Source organism: Entelurus aequoreus, linkage group LG02 (genome assembly GCF_033978785.1).
Source record: "Entelurus aequoreus isolate RoL-2023_Sb linkage group LG02, RoL_Eaeq_v1.1, whole genome shotgun sequence".
NCBI classification, from domain to species: Eukaryota; Metazoa; Chordata; class Actinopteri; order Syngnathiformes; family Syngnathidae; genus Entelurus; species Entelurus aequoreus.
In genome coordinates, this window is record NC_084732.1 from 95,914,159 (window position 1) to 95,935,106 (window position 20,948).

The 20,948-nt window shown below is 35.7% G+C and overlaps 1 protein-coding gene across 1 annotated transcript in view; it reads left to right on the top strand.

Moving 5' to 3' along the window:
- rasa3 (RAS p21 protein activator 3) overlaps positions 1 to 20,948 on the top strand; it is a 127,511-nt gene that overhangs the window by 88,506 nt on the left and 18,057 nt on the right. The window contains 13 exon segments of the mRNA XM_062035508.1: positions 1,548 to 1,620; positions 4,760 to 4,833; positions 4,927 to 5,031; positions 5,380 to 5,536; positions 8,182 to 8,330; positions 12,296 to 12,312; positions 12,315 to 12,409; positions 12,470 to 12,544; positions 12,611 to 12,734; positions 16,714 to 16,820; positions 16,908 to 16,985; positions 19,301 to 19,378; positions 19,640 to 19,713. Of these exon segments, the coding sequence (XP_061891492.1) occupies positions 1,548 to 1,620; positions 4,760 to 4,833; positions 4,927 to 5,031; positions 5,380 to 5,536; positions 8,182 to 8,330; positions 12,296 to 12,312; positions 12,315 to 12,409; positions 12,470 to 12,544; positions 12,611 to 12,734; positions 16,714 to 16,820; positions 16,908 to 16,985; positions 19,301 to 19,378; positions 19,640 to 19,713 (1,206 nt within the window).

Below are 20,948 nucleotides of genomic sequence, written 5' to 3' on the forward strand. Positions count from 1 at the left end.
TGATCATTTCGCGATATTGCCATATTTTTGCTGAAAGGATTTAGTAGAGAACATCGACGATAAAGTTCGCAACTTTTGGTCGCTGATAAAAAAAGCCTTGCCTGTACCAGAAGTAGCGTGACGTCACAGGTTGAAAGGCTCCTCACATTTCCCCATTGTTTACACCAGCAGCGAGAGCGATTTGGACCGAGAAAGCGACGATTACCCCATTAATTTGAGCAAGGATGAAAGATTTGTGGATGAGGAACGTGAGAGTGAAGGACTAGAGTGCAGTGCAGGACGTATCTTTTTTCGCTCTGACCGTAACTTAGGTAAAAGGGCTCATTGGATTCCACACTTTCTCCTTTTTCTATTGTGGATCACGGATTTGTATTTTAAACCACCTCGGATACTATATCCTCTTGAAAATGAGAGTCAAGAACGCGAAATGGACATTCACAGTGACTTTTATCTCCACGACAATACATCGGTGAAGCACTTTAGCTACGGAGCTAACGTGATAGCATCGTGCTTAAATGCAGATAGAAACAAAAGAAATAAGCCCCTGACTGGAAGGATAGACAGAAGATCAACAATACTACTATCAGGAGACACCGAACCAAACACTGGACCTGTAACTACACGGTTAATGCTGTGCCGCCTGTCGAAGCCTAGCAATGCTGTTGCTAACGACGCCATTGAAGCTAACTTAGCTACGGGACCTCGTCAGAGCTATGATAAAAACATTAGCGCTCCACCTACGCCAGCCCTCATCTGCTCATCAACACCCGTGCTCACCTGCGTTCCAGTGATCGACGGCGCGACGAAGGACTTCACCCGATCATCGATGCGGTCGGCGGCTAGCGTCGGATAGCGCGTCTGCTGTCCAACTCAAAGTCCTCCTGGTTGTGTTGCTGCAGCCAGCTGCTAATACACCGATCCCACCTACAGCTTTCTTCTTTGCAGTCTCCTTTGTTCATTAAACAAATTGCAAAAGATTCACCAACACACATGTCCAGAATATTGTGGAATTTTGCGATGAAAACAAAGCAGTTTGTATTGGATACAATGGTGTCCGAATACTTCCGTTTCAACCATTGACGTCACGCGCATACGTCATCATACATAGACATTTTCAACCGGAAGTTTAACGGGATATTTAAAATTGCACTTTATATGTTAACCCGGCCGTATTGGCATGTGTTGCAATGTTAAGATTTCATCATTGATATATAAACTATCAGACTGCGTGGTCGCTAGTAGTGGCTTTCAGTAGGCCTTTAAATCTTGTAAAAAGTCTTTATTCTTAAGAGTGTGTGGATGCACTCCACCACATTATTTTTAGATCAGTGCGAAATGAACGGTAGCCATATTGAATGTAAGTGTAAACAGTGTCACGTGTTTGCAACCCAGCAATTCTCCAACTACTAAGGTTTCCTGGTTATGTAAATCTAAAAAAAGAATTTCCGGCATAGAATAACATGCAAGACAGTAACGTAAATGTAAACTTGCAAACAACAGTGCAGTGAAGTTAACATTGGTTGGTTGTCTATTTCTTTTGTTTTCAGGTCAGAAGCAAAGAAGACCAAAGTGAAGAGGAAAACCAACAATCCGCAGTTCGACGAGATTTTTTATTTTGAGGTAAAATTGTCCACCTTGTCAATGCTAGTACGTCTCAAGTCTGGAAAACTTGTGAACTGTTGGCTTTTATGCTAAGAAAGCAATGTCTCTTTTTTTTTGGTTGATTGTAGATACTGATCCAAAAAGTTTTTCCAGGGCCGATACTGATTATTAGTCGACAAAGAGGTCGATAACCGATATTCATATGGAGTAAAAGTGATTTAAACATGGATAGTTTACGTCAGTAAACAACTGGACAAGTCTGTATTTTTTAGGAAACATCAGACCAGTGATGCGACGGCAATGTTGTGGTTAATTTAGCGGCTAACTACATCAGGTAAATTCACAAACCCCTTTATTACGTGTGTCTAAGAGGAGCATCAACATTTGCATATCAAAAAATAGAAAATATCCTGGGAAAATTGGCCAAAATATGGCATTTCTATACTTCGCAATAACTCACCATCTACTAAATTTTATAACAGTTTATGGATTTGGTAAGGTTTCCTCGTGAGGATATATATATATATATATATATATATATATATATATATATATATATATATATATATATATATATATATATATATATATATATATATATATACATATACATACAATTTATAATTATTATATTATCTAGTCGATACAGTGATTAGATCGATATTTTTTATCATCACAAAACCAGCATGTCATTTAAAGTAGTCCACCACTTATATATTAAAATGCCCCCCCACGTCATTTTACGTGGTCCGGCACGTTTTTTATTTAGCCAGCCACCTTATTTTAAAGTGGCCTGCCATATTATTTTAAGGTGACCCACCATGTCAATTTTTGTGGTCCGCCAAATCCTTTTATTGTGGCCTGCCACATCATTTTAATGTGGACCAGCATGTCATTTTATGTGGTCCGCCACATCATTTATGTGGCCAGCCAGCCACATCTTTTTAAAGTGGCCCGTCCCATATTTGTGTAACAAGGCTATTAAATGTTTATGTTTATGTATATTCTCTATTCGAAAAGGCTGGTATACATATATATATATATATATATATATATATATATATATATATATATATATATATATATATATTTCAGGGGTCACCAACGCGGTGCCCGCAGGCACCAGGTAGCCCGTAAGGACCAGATGAGTAGCCCGCCGGCCTGTTCTAAAAATAGCTCAAATAGTAGCACTTACCAGTGAGCTGCCTCTATTTTTTAAATTGTATTTATTTACTAGCAAGCTGGTCTCGCTTTGCCCGACATTTTTAATTCTAAGAGAGACAAAACTCAAATAGAATTTGAAAATCCAAGAAAATATTTTAAAGACTTGGTCTTAACTTGTTTAAATAAATTCATTAATTTTTTTACTTTGCTTCTTATAACTTTCAGAAAGACAAATTTAGAGAAAAAATACAACCTTAAAAATAATTTTTGGATTTTTAAACACATATACCTTTTTACCTTTTAAATTCCTTCCTCTTCTTTCCTGACAATTTAAATCAATGTTCAAGTAAATGTATTTTTTTTAATTGTAAAGAATAATAAATAAATTGTAATTTAATTCTTCATTTTAGCTTCTGTTTTTTCGACGAAGAATATTTGTGAAATATTTCTTCACACTTATTATGATTAAAATTCAAAAAAATTATTCTGGCAAATCTAGAAAATCTGTAGAATCAAATTGAAATCTTATTTCAAAGTCTTTTGAATTTATTTTAAAAAATTTGTTCTGGAAAATCTAGAAGAAATAATGATTTGTCTTTGTTAGAAATATAGCTTGGTCCAATTTGTTATATATTCTAACAAAGTGTAGATTGGATTTTAACCTATTTAAAACATGTCATCAAAATTCTAAAATTAATCTTAAACAGGAAAAATTACTAATGATGTTCCATAAATTTTTTAAATTTTTGTCTTCTTTTTTTCGGTTGAATTTAGAATTTTAAAGATTCGAAATTGAAGATAAACTATGTTTCAAAATTTAATTGTCATTTTTTTCGTGTTTTTTCCTCTTTTAAACTGTTCAATTAAGTGTAAATATCATTAATTATTAATAATAACATAGAGTTAAAGGTAAATTGAGCAAATTGGCTATTTCTGGCAATTTATTTAAGTGTGTATCAAAATGGTAGCCCTTTGCATTAATCAGTACCCAAGAAGTAGCTCTTGGTTTCAAAAAGGTTGGTGACCCCTGATATATATATATACACTACCGTTCAAAAGTTTGGGGTCACATTAAAATGTCCTTATTTTTGAAGGAAAAGCACTGTACTTTTCAATGAAGATAACTTTAAACTAGTCTTAACTTTAAAGAAATACACTCTATACATTGCTAATGTGGTAAATGACTATTCTAGCTGCAAATGTCTGTTTTTTTGTGCAATATCTACGTAGGTGTATAGAGGCCCATTTCCAGCAACTATCACTCCAGTGTTCTAATGGTACAATGTGTTTGCTCATTGGCTCAGAAGGCTAATTGATGATTAGAAAACCCTTGTGCAATCATGTTCACACATCTGAAAACAGTTTAGCTCGTTACAGAAGCTACAAAACTGACCTTCCTTTGAGCAGATTGAGTTTCTGGAGCATCACATTTGTGGGGTCAATTAAACGCTCAAAATGGCCAGAAAAAGAGAATTTCATCTGAAACTCGACAGTCATTCTTGTTCTTAGAAATGAAGGCTATTCCACAAAATTGTTTGGGTGACCCCAAACTTTTGAACGGTAGTATATATATATATATATATATATATATATATATATATATATATATATATATATATGTGTGTGTGTGTGTGTGTGTGTGTGTATATACTGTTTATGTATGTATATATTATATACGTATGTACACACACACACACACACATATATATATATATATATATATATATATATATATATATATATATATATATATATATATATATATATATATATATATATATATATATATATATATACATATATTTATATATATTTATATATATATATATATACACACAGGTATATATATTTATATATATATATATATTTTTTTTTATTTTTTTTTATTTTTTATAGGGCATATCTTTATTTAAAAAGTGCTGATATTTAATGCTGGGTTTTGAATTATCGCCATCATGAACCAATGCAGAGTAAATGCTTTATCTCCATCTAGGTGACGCGGCCATTAAGCTACACAAAGCGGCAGTTTGACGTGGAAGAGGAAGACGTGGACAAACTGGCACTGAGGTAAGCGGGGAGGAAAAAAACGCTGCCTTGCGTGACGGCACTACAATCAGAGGTAATTTTGTCCCTCAATCGTGGCCTGTGGTTTGTTTGCAGGGTGGACCTGTGGAACGCTAGCAACCTGAAGTTTGGTGATGAGTTCCTGGGAGGAGTGAGGGTTCCCCTCAGAGTCCTGGGTCAGGTCGGAGTCCACGACGCATGGTAGGTATGACACGGTCGAGTAAGGTTCTACAATAGGAGTGCGGCCCTGGTGCCATTTTTAGCCTTCAGCGTATTATTTAAAATCAAATTCATTATTAGACAGATTTCCAAATAATCGCGATTCTTATTTGTAACAATTTGGAACAAAATGTAAATTTTATTTGATTTTTTATTGCCTTATTTTGTATTTGACTTTATTAAATGTTTGTGTAGAATTCTACTTCCTGTTTGTTTATTAATCAGACAGTATGTTTGTTGCTGTGGTCGTAGTCGATATATGCAATCAATCATCTTGGTGTTTGCCAGTCACTGACGTAAGATGCCGCCCCCCCCCCCCCCCCCCCCCAGGTACTATCTCCAGCCCAGGGAGAATGGAGGCAAGTCCGTCAAGGTGGAAGAGCTGGGGTCTTTGCGTCTCAACATCGTTTACACAGAAGACCACGTCTTCCCGTCCGAGCACTACACCCCGCTCAGAGATTTGCTGCTGCACTCTGCCAACGCACAGGTGTGTGAAAGTATCTTTTAGGGCCGGCCCCGTGCTACTTTTATACTTCTGGTACCGAAATTGGAGCCTTGACTACTGGCTGATACCGATCAGCACATTTTATGTACACTGGAAAGTTAGAAAAGGTTTGGTCAAAACTCAGAGAACAATGGCAGGTATGAAAACATTAACCTATGTATTATTAACTAATCTACTTTTGTGGAATTTGGAGCCAAGCTATGCCGACATAAATGGAGTGATTACCCAAAATAAACCGGAAAAAAACTTCCGAGGCCTGCTGGACCAAACGCACAACTGTCCACGGAGTGAGTCGCTATAATATTGATCATGATACACACAGCACACAGTGCTACATACACTGTCGAGCTAGCTGTGTACAAACAAAACATGAAATGTGGGCTAATACTTTACAGATACTGTAATATGATTGTTCCTGTTTTTTCACTCAGTATAGACTGGTGTCGTATCACATTGTGTTGTGCGTTACCAACTCAAAAGCCATTCAGCTGCTGACGCAAATGCTAGCTTATCTCTTGCCCCGGCTAGCTTACGGCTAATGCCGTACTGTAGCATGCTGTCGCAAGACGATGTGTTAGAAAAAAAAGGTTCCTCTGTGTTCACAATAACAATGTTGCTACAGCGTAATTATTATGCGGGTTACGGAACGTAAATGAAGTATCGTGGATGCATTTTTGAAGTGATTTAGTGGCGGAATCCATTGCTCCCGTTAGCTGCATTGCTAGCCACCAAGAACAAGACGTTTTTTTTACATGTTAGAATGCAAAATAAAATAAAAAAATGTATTATCGTCTCTCGTAATGATTGTGAATGATAGGCAAAATTCCCCCAAAAAAGTGCAGTTCCCCTTTAAGTCGCCAGAACAATATTATGATATAAAATTGTGTTGCTATTTATTTACTGTATTTTATTTATTTTTTTTTAAATAAAACTTGGTTATAAGTGTGTATGAGCACTTTTTGAGCACATTCAACAATACCGTAATAATAATGATAACCGTGCTAATTTTGGTGAGACTAACCGTGAAATTAAATGTTCATATCGTTACATCCCTAGATCCGCGTTTGTAGCCGTACTCAAAAAAGCGATTCAGAATTTTCCCAAAAACTTTCTTTTTTAACCTCTTAAGGCCCAAGCTGTTTGTTTACATGCTTTTTTTTCATTTCTCTTTGCTATTTGGGCTTATTGGACCCTAATTAGAATAAAAACTAAGCATCACCTTTTGATATGATGTACTTAAGTCCATAAGTACACAAACGTGTACTTCATGTTTAGTGACATGCTAATTCTTATTTTTACACCTTTTTTTTTTCCAAATTCCATTTTATGTTATACTCTTCTGACACCACCAGATGGCAGTTTAAGTGTCCACATAAGTGGCCAAAAGACCCCAATTCAGTAGTGTACACAGTTTTGGAAATAAGAGCTAAAAGGTGCTGTCCACACATCTGGCCACTAAGCCTTTAGAGCAGTGGTTCTTAACCTGGGTTCGATCGAACCCTAGGGGTTCGGTGAGTCGGGCTCAGGGGTTCGGCGGAGGTCAAGACACACCCGACTCATCGTGTAAATAAAAACTTCTCCCTATCGGCGTATTACGGATACGGCAACAGCAGAAGTCACACTGATTTGCAGGTATGTAATTTGTTGTGAGTTTATGCACTGTGTTGGTTTTGTTGTTTGAACAAGGTGATGTTCATGCACGCTTCATTTTGTGCACCAGTAAAAAAACATGGTAACACTTTAGTATGGGGAACATATTCACCATTAATTAGTTGCTTATTAACATGCAAATTAGTAACATATTGGCTCTTAACTAGTCATTATTAAGTACTTATTAATGCCTTATTTGGCATAGCCTTATTATAACACTGGCCCTAACCCTAACCAAATAACTAAAGTAAGTCTTTGTTACTTAGAATATGTTCCCCTAGTGTACAAAAAACTCTAAATTAAGTCTTTGTTACTTAGAATAAGTTCCCCATACTAAAGTGTTACCAAAAACATATAACTTTTTCTTGAATTTGGGAAAAAAAATGTTTTTTTTTTTCACCAAAGAAGGGTTGGGTGAATGCGCATATGAAACTGGTGGGGTTCGGAACCTCCAACAAGGTTAAGAACCACTGCTTTAGAGGTTGAATCAATTTTTAAAAAGACAGTTTTTTTTTCATCGCCACGCTTACTTACTGTATAAGTAGCTTTTGTAACCTGTTTTGACAAGGTTTTATTACTATTTCTATACCAAATATTATTTGGCCAAAATCGGTTTGAATCGGGAATCGATTCCCAGTCGAATTGTTACTTGAAGAATCGGAATTGAAATGAATCATGACTTGCTGTAAAATTCACATCCCTACTTGTTTATACTAAAAGATGTTTTTGGTCAATTAAGAAGACTTTATTTCGTACGGCTAGCTTGTGTGCTATTGTATGCTTAGCTGTTGTGTAGCTGCAAGCTCCTAGTAGCCTATCGCCTGCCATGTTTGCCTTTTGTAAATGACTTGACTGAAATACAAGAACTACCTTGTTAGATGCAAGCCGATATATCATTTTTTTTAAAGCAGATATCAGTATTAGATGGAGACACCTGTAGCATCTTTTCATGCCTTTTCTCTTCCGTCTCCGTGCAGCCGGTGTCGGCGTCCACGGCTAACATCCTGGGGGAGGTGTGTCGAGAGAAGCAAGAAGCCGCCATTCCGCTTGTACGACTCTTCCTGCACTACGGCAAGATCGTGCCTTTCATCAGTGCCATTGCTCAGTCTGAGGTCAACCGCACGCAGTGAGTGTTATTATTATATATTAGCGACATTTCTTTATCGGCGTATGCGAGTCGAGCGTGGTGAAGTGGAGAGTCGCTTTAAATCACGTGCGACTGTTGCCGAATCTTGTGCTCCGCCAGGCATGAATAATTAGCTCAAAGAAATGAGGTCATCAGGATGTATGTGTGAATGGTAGCGTGGCCACTGTGGAGAGACATTTGTGTCTTTTTATGCAGCCAAACAAAATGGATTTGAAACCAAACAAATTGATTTGCAATCAAAAATTATGGATTTGAATTTTTTTTTTAATAAATAAAATAATATATATATGTATATATACACACACAGTACAGGCCAAAAGTTTAGTCACGCCTTCTCATTCAATGTGTTTTCTTTATTTTCATGACTACCGTATTTCCTTGAATTGGCGCCGGGAATATAGTATTCGCCCGCCTAGAATTACAGCCGGGTCAAACTCGTTTCGCAAAATAATTAGCGCATGCTTGGCACTTCCGCCGGGTCAAATATGAGTCATTAAATGACTCCCGCCTCCTGGTGGTAGAGGGCGCTAGTGATCCTTCTTGCGACTACTGGTACTGCAGAAGACCGGTGCTGCAGAAGAAGACAACAAGCAGCAAGCATGAGCAGCGATCGTTTGCTTGCACTTTTAACATGGAGGATTACATATCTAAAATAAAACCGTTTTCTAAACTGGACTTTCAATCGAAGCAGGAGGTAATAATTAAAGGAATATCTCCATCGAGACAGGGAGACTTTTAAAACTGAAGAAAGATAAGGAAGACTGCTTTTGATCAGAAGCAGCTGCACATGGACTCATTTATAGGTAAAGGTAAGACCATAATAACGTTTTTTTTTATTAAATGTGCTTTTCATGATAAGGTAAGCGCCGGAGTGAGAAGAGGTTTTAAAATAATTAGCGCATGCTTGCCCATTCCGCATGCTTTTGGTAAGCGCCGGAGTGAGAAGAGGTTTTAAATTAATTAGCGGCCCGGCGACTATTCAAGGAAATACGGTATTTACATTGTAGATTGTCACTGAAGGCATCGAAACTATGAATGAACACATGTGGAGTTATGTACTTAACAAAAAAAGGTGAAATACCTGAAAACATGTTTTATATTGTAGCTCTTCAAAAAATAATAATAATAATAATAACTGGGATTTATATAGCGCTTTTCTAAGTACCCAAAGTTGCTTTACACGTTAAAAACCCATCATTCATTCACACCTGTGGCTACTTTCGTAGCCACAGCTGCCCTGGGGTAGACTGACGGAAGCGTGGCATAGTCCCGCCTTTGCTCTGATTACTGTTTTGCACACTCTTGGCATTCTCTCGATGAGCTTCAAGAGGTATTCATCTGAAAGGGTTTTCACTTCACAGGTGTCATAGTTTTGATGCCTTCAGTGACAATCTACAATGTAAATAGTCATGAAAATAAAGAAAATGCATTGAAATGAGAAGGTGTGTCCAAACTTTTGACCTGTACTGTATATATACATATATATATAATTTTATTACATTTTTTTAAAATTGTTTTTAAGTTGCAAATCCATTATTTTTCTTTGCCAATTGTTTTTTGTTTGCAATTTTTTTTTGTGACAAAAATTTTCGAGGTTTATGAATAATTTTTTGGTTGCAAATCTTTTTTTTATTTGCAAATTAATTTTTTGTTTACAAAAATGTGTATGGGTTTCAAATCCATTATTTTATTTAGAAAATCTTTTTGGAGTTGCAAATCCTTTTTATTTATTTTTTTCAAATCCATTTTTTGGTTCCAAAAAATATTTTGGGTTTCAAATCCAATATGTTTGTGAGCAAATATTATTTATGTTTGCAAATCTTTTGTTGTCTGCAAAAAATTTTTATATTTAAAAAATCCCTGTTTTTGTCACAAAAAATAATTAGTGTTTGGGTTTCAAAGCCATTATTTTTGTTTGCAACTTTATTTGCGTTGCAATTTTTTTTCAGCTTGCAAATATAATTTTTTTTACAATTGTGAATTTTTGGGCATTTAATCTGATTCCTGTGTTGACGTTGCGATTCAGAATCGATACTCAATCCAACACGATTTTCGCAATGTATTGTAATGTATGTGAACATTTTTCAAAACAAGTTAATAATAAATTGATTTGCAATTTATGAGTTGCAAATCAATTATTTTTTGTTTGCAAATCTTTTTATGTATTTTTTTGGTCGCAAACATATTTTTTGTTGGAACATTTTGGTTACTGCTCGAAATTAGGTTTGTGGGCGGAGCCTCCTTAGAACAACATGTTAGAAGCCTTTTTATTGGTCAATAATATTTGCTGTTTTCTCTCCAAATGTGGAGAGAGCAGAAATAGTCAGCAGTCATATCCATATATGGTCACGGCATCCTCCGAGACCCACCAATAAAAAGGCTTCCAACAATTATTTCAACAAATAATATAAACCTAAAAATCATGGATTTTGATAATTAAATATCATCAACGTTAGCATGCTAACGCCTTGTGCTAGTATTTTAGCTAATTTTATTCCTTTAAACCTAAATATCATTCATTTTGATAATCGGCAACATCTTAGAAATATGCAAACTTTTCCTGTGTTGTCATACTAACATTAGCATGATAATATTTTATACTAGCATTTTAGCTAATTTTGTATGTTGAACTTCAAATCATGGATTTTTATACTTGACAGCATCTAAGAAGTATGCTAACTTCTCTAATGTTAGCAAGCTAACGTTTTATGCTAACATTTTTGGAAATTGTATTCGTTTAATTCTAGGATTCATGGCTCTCAATACTTGACGCCATCTTAGAAGTATGCTAACTTTTCCTGTGTTGTCATACTAACATTAGCATGATAATATTTTATACTAGCATTTTAGCACATTTTGTAGGTTGAAACCTTCAAATCATGGATTTTTATACTTGACAGCATCTTAGAAGTGTGCTCACTTCTCTAATGTTAGCATGCTAACGTTTTATGCTAAGATTTTTGGAAATTTTATTCGTTTAATTCTAGGATTCGTGGCTCTCAATACTTGACGCCATCTTAGAAGTATGCTAACTTTTCCTGTCTTGTCATACTAACATTAGCATGATAATATTTTATACTAGCATTTTAGCTAATTTTGTATGTTGAACTTCAAATCATGGATTTTTATACTTGACCGCATCTTAGAAGTATGCTAACTTCTCTAATGTTAGCATGCTAACGCTTTATGCTAACATTTTTGGAAATTTTATTCATTTAATTCTAGGATTCATGGCTCTCAATACTTGACGCCATCTTAGAAGTATGCTAACTTTTCCTGTGTTGTCATACTAACATTAGCATGATAATATTTTATACTAGCATTTTAGCTAATTTTGTATGTTGAACTTCAAATCATGGATTTTTATACTTGACCGCATCTTAGAAGTATGCTAACTTCTCTAATGTTAGCATGCTAACGCTTTATGCTAACATTTTTGGAAATTTTATTCATTTAATTCTAGGATTCATGGCTCTCAATACTTGACGCCATCTTAGAAGTATGCTAACTTTTCCTGTGTTGTCATACTAACATTAGCATGATAATATTTTATACGAGCATTTTAGCTAATTTTGTATGTTGAACTTCAAATCATGGATTTTTATACTTGACAGCATCTAAGAAGTATGCTAACTTCTCTAATGTTAGCATGCTAACGTTTTATGCTAACATTTTTGGAAATTGTATTCGTTTAATTCTAGGATTTCAATACTTGGCGCCATCTTAGAAGTATGCTAACTTTTCTTATGTCATCATGCTAATGTCAGCGTGCTAATATATATGTATTTTTTGTTCAACCAAAATTCTACTTTTTTTTTTGTTTGAAAATATTTTTTTATTTTTTTTGTTCGGTTCCATAAATAAAGGTTTATCTGACTAAAAAGTCAAAAAGTAATTTTCTTGCTGTTTTGGTCATGCAGATTGTAATCTTCCCCCCCATGCAGGGACCCAAACACCATTTTCCGGGGAACTCGCTGACGTCCAAATGCATCGACGAGACCATGAAGCTGGCAGGAATGCACTACCTGCAGGTCACACTTAAACCCATCATAGACGAGGTACAGACTTGCCACCAAATACAGTTTTTGGTAGAAAAGTAATCCCGTACATCCCCACAGATCTGCGCAGAACACAAGTCGTGTGAAATCGACCCGGTGAAGCTGAAGGAGTCGGAGAACCTGGACACAAATCGAGTGAGAAACGAGTGACGGTGCGTTTGAGGTTATCCGACATTCCTAACCCGCTCCCACCCTCCGCAGGAAAACCTCCGACATTACGTGGACCGCATCTTCAACGTCATCACCACCTCGGGCGTCAGCTGTCCCACGGTCATGTGTGACATCTTCTTCTCGCTGCGAGAGTCGGCCGCCACGCGTTTCCAAGGTAACCACCAGGAAGTGCCAAATATGGCGAACGTGTTCACAAGCACAGCAAAAAGCCCTCAAACTGGATTGACTGTGCATGTTTTGTACTCTGCTGCCCCCTTGTGGGCTCTCAAGGGTCAAAATGAAATGGACTCACTGGCCTCCACACCGTGTCTAAAGCCACATGCGGCCCATTAAGATTTTCCATCCGGCCCGCCAGGACGTTCTACATCTTTTTTTTTAGACCTTTAACATCAAAACTGTCGCCGCCATTATGATGTGCAGGGCTGTTTTTAAATGACTGTAAATCTTGAACTGTAGAAAGTATTTCAATGGTTGACATCTTCACTTTTGAGTGTTATCGGAGTTATTCTGGTAATCCACATCACAGCAGCTCAGACCAGGAACAACGCAGAGTGGGCGGGGTTTGTTTTCAGAGCATGTGTCAGGAACAGATGCGGAATGGTCAGGACTCTGTGCAGGCCAGTCAAGTTCATCCACACTAGACTCGGTCATCCATGTCTTTATAGACCTTGCTTTGTGCACTGGTGCACAGTCGTGTTGGAAGAGGAAGGAGCCCCGCTCTAAACTGTTCCCACAAGGTTGGGAGCATGGAATTGTCCAAAATGTTTTGGTATGCTGGAGCAGTCAAAGTTCCTTCCACTGGAACTAAGGGGCCGAACCCAACTCCTGGAAAATAACCCCACACCATAATTCTTCCTCCACCACATTTCACACTCGGCAACAATGCAGTCCGAAATGTAGCGTTCCCCTGGCAACCTCCAAACCCAGATTGGTCCATCACGTCTGCACTGCTCTAGAGTCCAGTGGTGACGTGCTTTACACCACTGCATCCCACGCTTTGCATTGGACTTGGTGATGTATGGCTTAGATGCAGCTGCTCAGCCATGGAAACCCATTCCATGAAGCTCTCTGCCTACTGTACGTGGGCTAATTGGAAGGTCACATGAAGGGGGGTTTAAAAAATAATGTATTCGCCTGAGGGGATCAACGTTATTGGCAACGGCGATCACATCCTTTTTTTTTTTTTTTTTTACCAAAACTGTCCGATACGGATCGTTCGCCGACCGATGGGCGCATGACTAGTACTCTTTGGTACCTTGAAATGCGATTATTGACAAAAAGAAACACTAGTAAATACTGAAACGTAAATACTCATTCGGGGTGTTCCTTAAAGGGTTTGATGCTGCCGATACCATGAAACCAATCACCTGTATTAACTGTAATGTTTTCTACTTATTTATGGTGAGTGCTACTGACAGTTGAACAATGTCAACACAATATTTAAACCAGTTTTTTATTATTACATACAATTGTTTGGGCAAAACAAAGTCAATAATATCAATAATCCTTTGGTTTTAGCACTCAAATATAGCTAAGCTAACGGCTAAACTAGCTTAGCCGTTAGCTTAGCGATTAGCATGTTTGCTCTCGGTTAGCCTCATCCCTCAGTGATAATGACACTTTATAATGATACTTAAGATATTAAGACATGTAGTTTATTTACCGCAAAGGAGGTGAATATTATAAGCTTTGGTGTATGGAGACACATATTTAGCTGCTAGCCGCTTGTCAGCCGGGGGGTTAAAAATAACATTACAAAAACCGTCCGATACGGATCGGTGGCCGACCGATGGGCGCATGACTAGTACTCTTTGGTACTTTGAAATGTGATTATTGACAAAAAGAAACACTAGTAAATACTGAAACGTAAATACTCATTAGGGTTGTTCCTTACAGGGTTTTTATGCTGCCGATACCATGAAACCAATCACCTGTATTAACTGTAATGTTTTCTACTTATTTACGGCGAGTGCTACTGACAGTTGAACAATATCAACACAATATTTAAACTAGTTTTTTTATTATTACATACAATTGTTTGGGCAAAACAAAGTCAATAATATCAACAATCCTTTGGTTTTAGCCCTCAAATATAGCTAAGCTAACGGCTAAACTAGCTTAGCCGTTAGCTTAGCGATTAGCATGCTTGCGCTCGGTTAGCCTCATCCCTCAGTGATAATGACACTTTATAATGATACTTAAGATATTAAGACATGTAGTTTATTTACCGTAACGTAGGTGGATATTATAAGCTTTGGTGTATGGAGACACATATTTAGCTGCTAGCCGCTTGTCAACCGGGGGGTTAAAAATAACACTACAAAAACTGTCCGATACGGATCGGTGGCTGACCGATGGGCGCATGACTTGTACTCTTTGGTACTTTGAAATGCGATTATTGACAAAAAGAAACACTAGTAAATACTGAAATGTAAATACTATTAGGGTTGTTCCTTACAGGGTTTGATGCTGCCGATACCATGAAACCAACCACCTGTATTAACTGTAATGTTTTCTACTTATTTATGGCGAGTGCTACTGACAGTTGAACAATATCAACACAATATTTAAACTATTTTTTTTAAATTATTACATACAATTGTTTGGGCAAAAAAAAGTCAATAATATCAATAATCCTTTGGTTTTAGCCCTCAAATCTAGCTAAGCTAACCGCTAAGCTAGTTTAGTGGTTATCTTAGCGATTAGCATGTTTAGCATTAGCATTAGATTAGCATGCTATCCCTCAGTGATAATGACACTTTATAATGATACTTAAGATATTAAGACATGTAGTTTATTTACCGCAATGGAGGTGAATATTATAAGCTTTGGTGTATGGAGACACATATTTAGCTGCTAGCCGCTTGTCAGCCGGGGGGTTAAAAATAACATTACAAAAACTGTCTGATACGAATCGTTGGCCGACCGATGGGACAAAAAGAAACACTAGTAAATACCGAAACGTAAATACACATTCAGGGTTTTCCTTACAGGGTTTTTATGCTGTCGATACCATGAAACCAATCACCTGTATTAACTGTAATGTTTTCTACTTATTTATGGTGAGTGCTACTGTCAGTTGAACGATATCAACACAATATTTAAACTAGTTTTTTTTTTTATTACATACAATTGTTTGGGCAAAACAAAGTCAATAATATCAATAATCCTTTGGTTTTAGCCCTCAAATATAGCTAAGCTAACGGCTAAGCTAACGGCTAAACTAGCTTAGCCTTTAGCTTAGCGATTAGCATGTTTGCTCTCGGTTAGCCTCATCCCTCAGTGATAATGACACTTTATAATGATACTTAAGATATTAAGACATGTAGTTTATTTACCGCAAAGGAGGTGAATATTATAAGCTTTGGTGTATGGAGACACATATTTAGCTGCTAGCCGCTTGTCAGCCGGAGGGTTAAAAATAACATTACAAAAACTGTCCGATACGGATCGTTGGCCGACCGGTGGGACAAAAAGAAACACTAGTAAATACTGAAACGTAAATACACATTCGGGGTTTTCCTTACAGAGTTTTTATGCTGTCGATACCATGAAACCAATCACCTGTATTAACTGTAATGTTTTCTACTTATTTATGGTGAGTGCTACTGACAGTTGAACAATGTCAACACAATATTTAAACTAGTTTTTTTATTATTACATACAATTGTTTGGGCAAAACAAAGTCAATAATATCAATAATCCTTTGGTTTTAGCCCTCAAATATAGCTAAGCTAACGGCTAAGCTAACGGCTGAACTAGCTTAGCCGTTAGCTTAGCGATTAGCATGTTTGCTCTCGGTTAGCCTCATCCCTCAGTGATAATGACACTTTATAATGATACTTAAGATATTAAGACATGTAGTTTATTTACCACAATGGAGGTGGATATTATAAGCTTTGGTGTATGGAGACACATATTTAGCTGCTAGCCGCTTGTCAGCCGGGGGGTTAAAAATAACATTACAAAAACTGTCCGATACGGATCGGTGGCCGACCGATGGGCGCATGACTTGTACTCTTTGGTACTTTGAAATGCAATTATGGACAAAAAGAACCACTAGTAAATAGTGGTGTAACGGTCGGTAAAAGACGGATAACGCATCGATATTGAAGTTGTTGTTGTTCCTGCAGTGGACCAAGATGTGCGATACACGGCAGTGAGCAGTTTCATCTTCCTGCGTTTCTTTGCTCCGGCCATCCTCTCACCCAACCTCTTTCATTTACGGCCGCACCATCCGGTGAGTCGCAGTCACGACTGACAACAAACGTTCCTTATTCAATAACTATGGATTATTTGATCTGTATTGGTGTTCTCTGCTCTGCAGGATCCCGCCACATCCAGAACCCTCACCCTCATTTCCAAGACCATCCAGACCCTGGGAAGTCTGGCAAAGTCCAAATCCGTGAGTTCGCCCAGGACGTGCTAGCTGGCTAGACATGCTAACTGTTAGCATTTTCACTTTTTTATATTTGACTGTACAAGTACTGTGTATACCGGACATGGTGTCAGAACATAATACCACTTTTGGTAGTCCTTTTATCAGGCCATGTGCTAGCGTGCTAGTGTTAGCATGCTAACGCTTTATACAAGCATTTTAGCTCATTTTGTATGTTGAAGTCATGGATTTTGCTAGCTTTAAAGCTAATTTTGTATATTTAAACCTAAAAATTGTGGATTTTGATACTTGGCACTATCTTGCAAGTATGTTAACTTCTTCCATATTAGCATTTTTATGCTAGCGTCTTTGCTAATTTAATTCGTATAAACCTAAAAATGGATTTTGATACCATCTTAGAAGTTTGCTACCTAAATGTCAGCATGCTAACGTTTTATGCTAGTATTTTAACTCATTGTTTTTATTTAAACCTAAATATTATGACTTTTTGATACTTGGCGACATCTTGGAAATATGATAACTTTTCCTTTGTTGTCATGCTAACGTTAGCATACTAATGTTTTATGCTAGCATTTTTGCAAATGTTCTATGTTTCAACCTACAAATCCTCAATTTTAATACATGGCGCCATCTTAGACGTATTCTAACTTCTTTTGTGTTAGCATGCTAAGGTTTTATGCTACATATTTATTTATATAAACTTAAAAATCATGACTTTGGCTACTTAGGACCATCTTAGAAGTAAGCTAAATTTTCCCATGTCATCATGCTAAGGTTAGCATGCTAACATTTTATGCTAGTATTTTAACTCATTTGTTTTATTTAAACCTAAATTTTATGACTTTTGATACTTGGCGACATCTTGGAAATATGCTAACTTTTCCTTTGTTGTCATGCTAACGTTAGCATACTAATGTTTTATGCTAGCATTTTTGCAAATGTTCTATGTTTCAACCTACAAATCCTCCATTTTGATACATGGCGCCATCTTAGACGTATTCTAACTTCTTTTGTGTTAGCATGCTAAGGTTTTATGCTACAATTTTTGTTAATTTTAATTATATAAATGTAAAAATCATGGCTTTGGATACTTAGGACCATTTTAGAAGTAAGCTAAATTTTCCTATGTCATCATGCTAAGGTTAGCATGCTAACGTTTTATGCTAGTATTTTAACAATTTTTTTTTGTTCAAACATAATATTATGACTTTTTGATACTTGGCGACATCTTGGAAATATGCTAACTTTTCTTTGTTGTCATGCTAACGTTAGCATACTATTGTTTTATGCTAGCATTTTTGCAAATGTTCTATGTTTCAAACTACAAATCCTCGATTTTGATACATGGCGCCATCTTAGACGTATTCTAACTTCTTTTGTGTTAGCATGCTAAGGTTTTATGGTACAATTTTTATTAACTTTATTTATATAAACTTAAAAATCATGGCTTTGGATACTTAGGACCATTTTAAAAGTAAGCTACATTTTCCTGTCATCATGCTAAAGTTAGCATGCTAACGTTTTATGCTAGTATTTTAGCTAATTTGTTTTGTTTAAACCTAAATATTATGACTTTGTGATACTTGGCGAGATCTTAGAATTATGCTAACTTTTCACTTTGTTGTCATGCTAACGTTAGCATACTAATGTTTTATCCTAGCATTTTTGCAAATGTTCTATGTTTCGACCTACAAATCCTCCATTTTGACACATGGCGCCATCTTAGATGTATTCTAACTTTTTTAGTGTTAGCATGCTAAGGTTTTATGGTACAATTTTTGAAAAATCATGGCTTTGGCTACTTAGGACCATCTTAGAAGTCAGCTAAATTTTCCCATGTCATCATGCTAAGGTTAGCATGCTAACGTTTTATGCTTGCATTTGATCTAATTTGATGTATTTAAACCTAAAAATCATGGCTTTTGATACTTGGCGCCGTCTAAGAAGTATGCTAACTTATCAAATATTAGTATGCTAGCATTAGCATGCTAAAGTTTTATTCTAGAATGTTTAGTAATTTAGTATGTTTACACCTAAAAATCCTCGATTTTGATACTAAAAATATGTTAACTTCTCCTTTGCTTAAATGCTAACATTAGCATGTGTTTTTCTTTGTTTCTTGCATTGAACAAAGAGAGCAACGTCTACCAAGTCAAACTCCTTGTGTGTTAAACGTAGTTGGCCAATAAATCTGATTCTGATTCTGATGTAGTCCAATCGTTTCCATTCTTGTACCTGAACTTATTGCTATTAATTAACAGCTAAATCCTGACTAAACTCTTTCTCGCCCCTCCATGACTCTTTTCTTTATTTTTTTTCAGGCCAATTTCAAAGAGTCTTACATGGCTGCATTTTACGACTACTTCAACGAGCAGAAGTATGCGGATGCTGTGAAGAATGTGAGTCTTTTTCTTTGTTCTTGTCGAGCAATAACTCCTCTCAGACTCAGGATGAAGTATATCATATGAACATGAGTATCGGGGTGCTACAAACCCACAGGAAGTGGAAGATGATAACTGCTATGGTCCACTGGAATGATCCCTATGCAAAAAATGCATGTCACAAGATTATTTATTTTTTATTATATTACATACGTTTACTTAATGCAATTATGTATACATGCAAAAAGAGATTGGTGACATCTTTTCTATCTTCCACAGTTCCTGGACCTCATCTCCACCTCGGGCAAGTGGGATCAGAAGAGTATTGAGACGCCAATCATGCTGAAAGAAGGGTATGTCGCTTTTATCACGTAGTATTAATGGAATATTAATAGCTGCTGTACACAATTTCGCTATTTTCACTTCCCTAAGGACATCCACGGATTGTTTTTTTTTTAGCTAAAGTCAACTTGTTTAAAGACATGAAGATTTAATGCTGCTTTAATACAGGAGTGTCCAAACTTTTTCCACTGAAACTTCTTTGTAAAATTTTCTAAAGTAAATCTGCTGATCTTTTACATCAACAATATGAATTATTTTTAAAATATATTTTTAATAGATTTTTGATTTTTTTTTTAATAGATTAAAAATCGTTACAAATAAGAATAGCGATTCATTCTAAAATAAAAATTGTTTTGCCAAAAATAAATAAATAAAATAATAACAAATTAAATATATATATATATATACACACATATATATATATATATATATATATATATATATATATATATATATATATATATATATATATATATATATATATATATATATATATATATATATATATATATAATGCCCTTTTTGTTAAAGAAACCCCCTGTTTTTTATGGCAAAATCACAAAATACGCACCCTTAAATAGATCAATAATTCATGACAACATTGATTTTGATTCATTTTTATTTTTTGAGAAATGACAGTTTAAAAAAAACAAACACATACATTTTTGGGGCGCCAAGGGCCCCACTCATCAAAGTGTTAAAAAGAACTCATAATTATATATATATATATATATATATATATATATATATATATATATATATATATATTTTTTTTTTTTTTTTTTTTAAACTTTCGACACTTCAGATCTATCAGTCAATTATACATTTTTATTATTTCGTTATGTTTTTTAAAATGTGCTTATGTTTTGCTCTTTTTGTCATCGAAAACGTAGTTTTATTAATGGCAAACACAAAATATGCAGTATTTTTCCCCAAAAAATATTTTCAAAGTGGAATATTTGATGTGAATTAATTAGAGCCTTGAATGGGTCAATAATTCATAACAACATTCATTTTGATTCATTATTATTTTTTGAGCAATGACAGTTTAAAAAACAACAACACATTTTTTGGGGATCCAAGTGTTAAAAATAACTTTTTTTTACTTTCAACACTTCAGATCTATCAGTCGATTATACATTTGTATTATTTTGTTATGTTTTTAAAAAATGTGTTTGCTTTATGCCCTTATTGTTATAGAATTATTTTTTTGTATGTCAAACACCAAATATGCAGTATTTTAGTG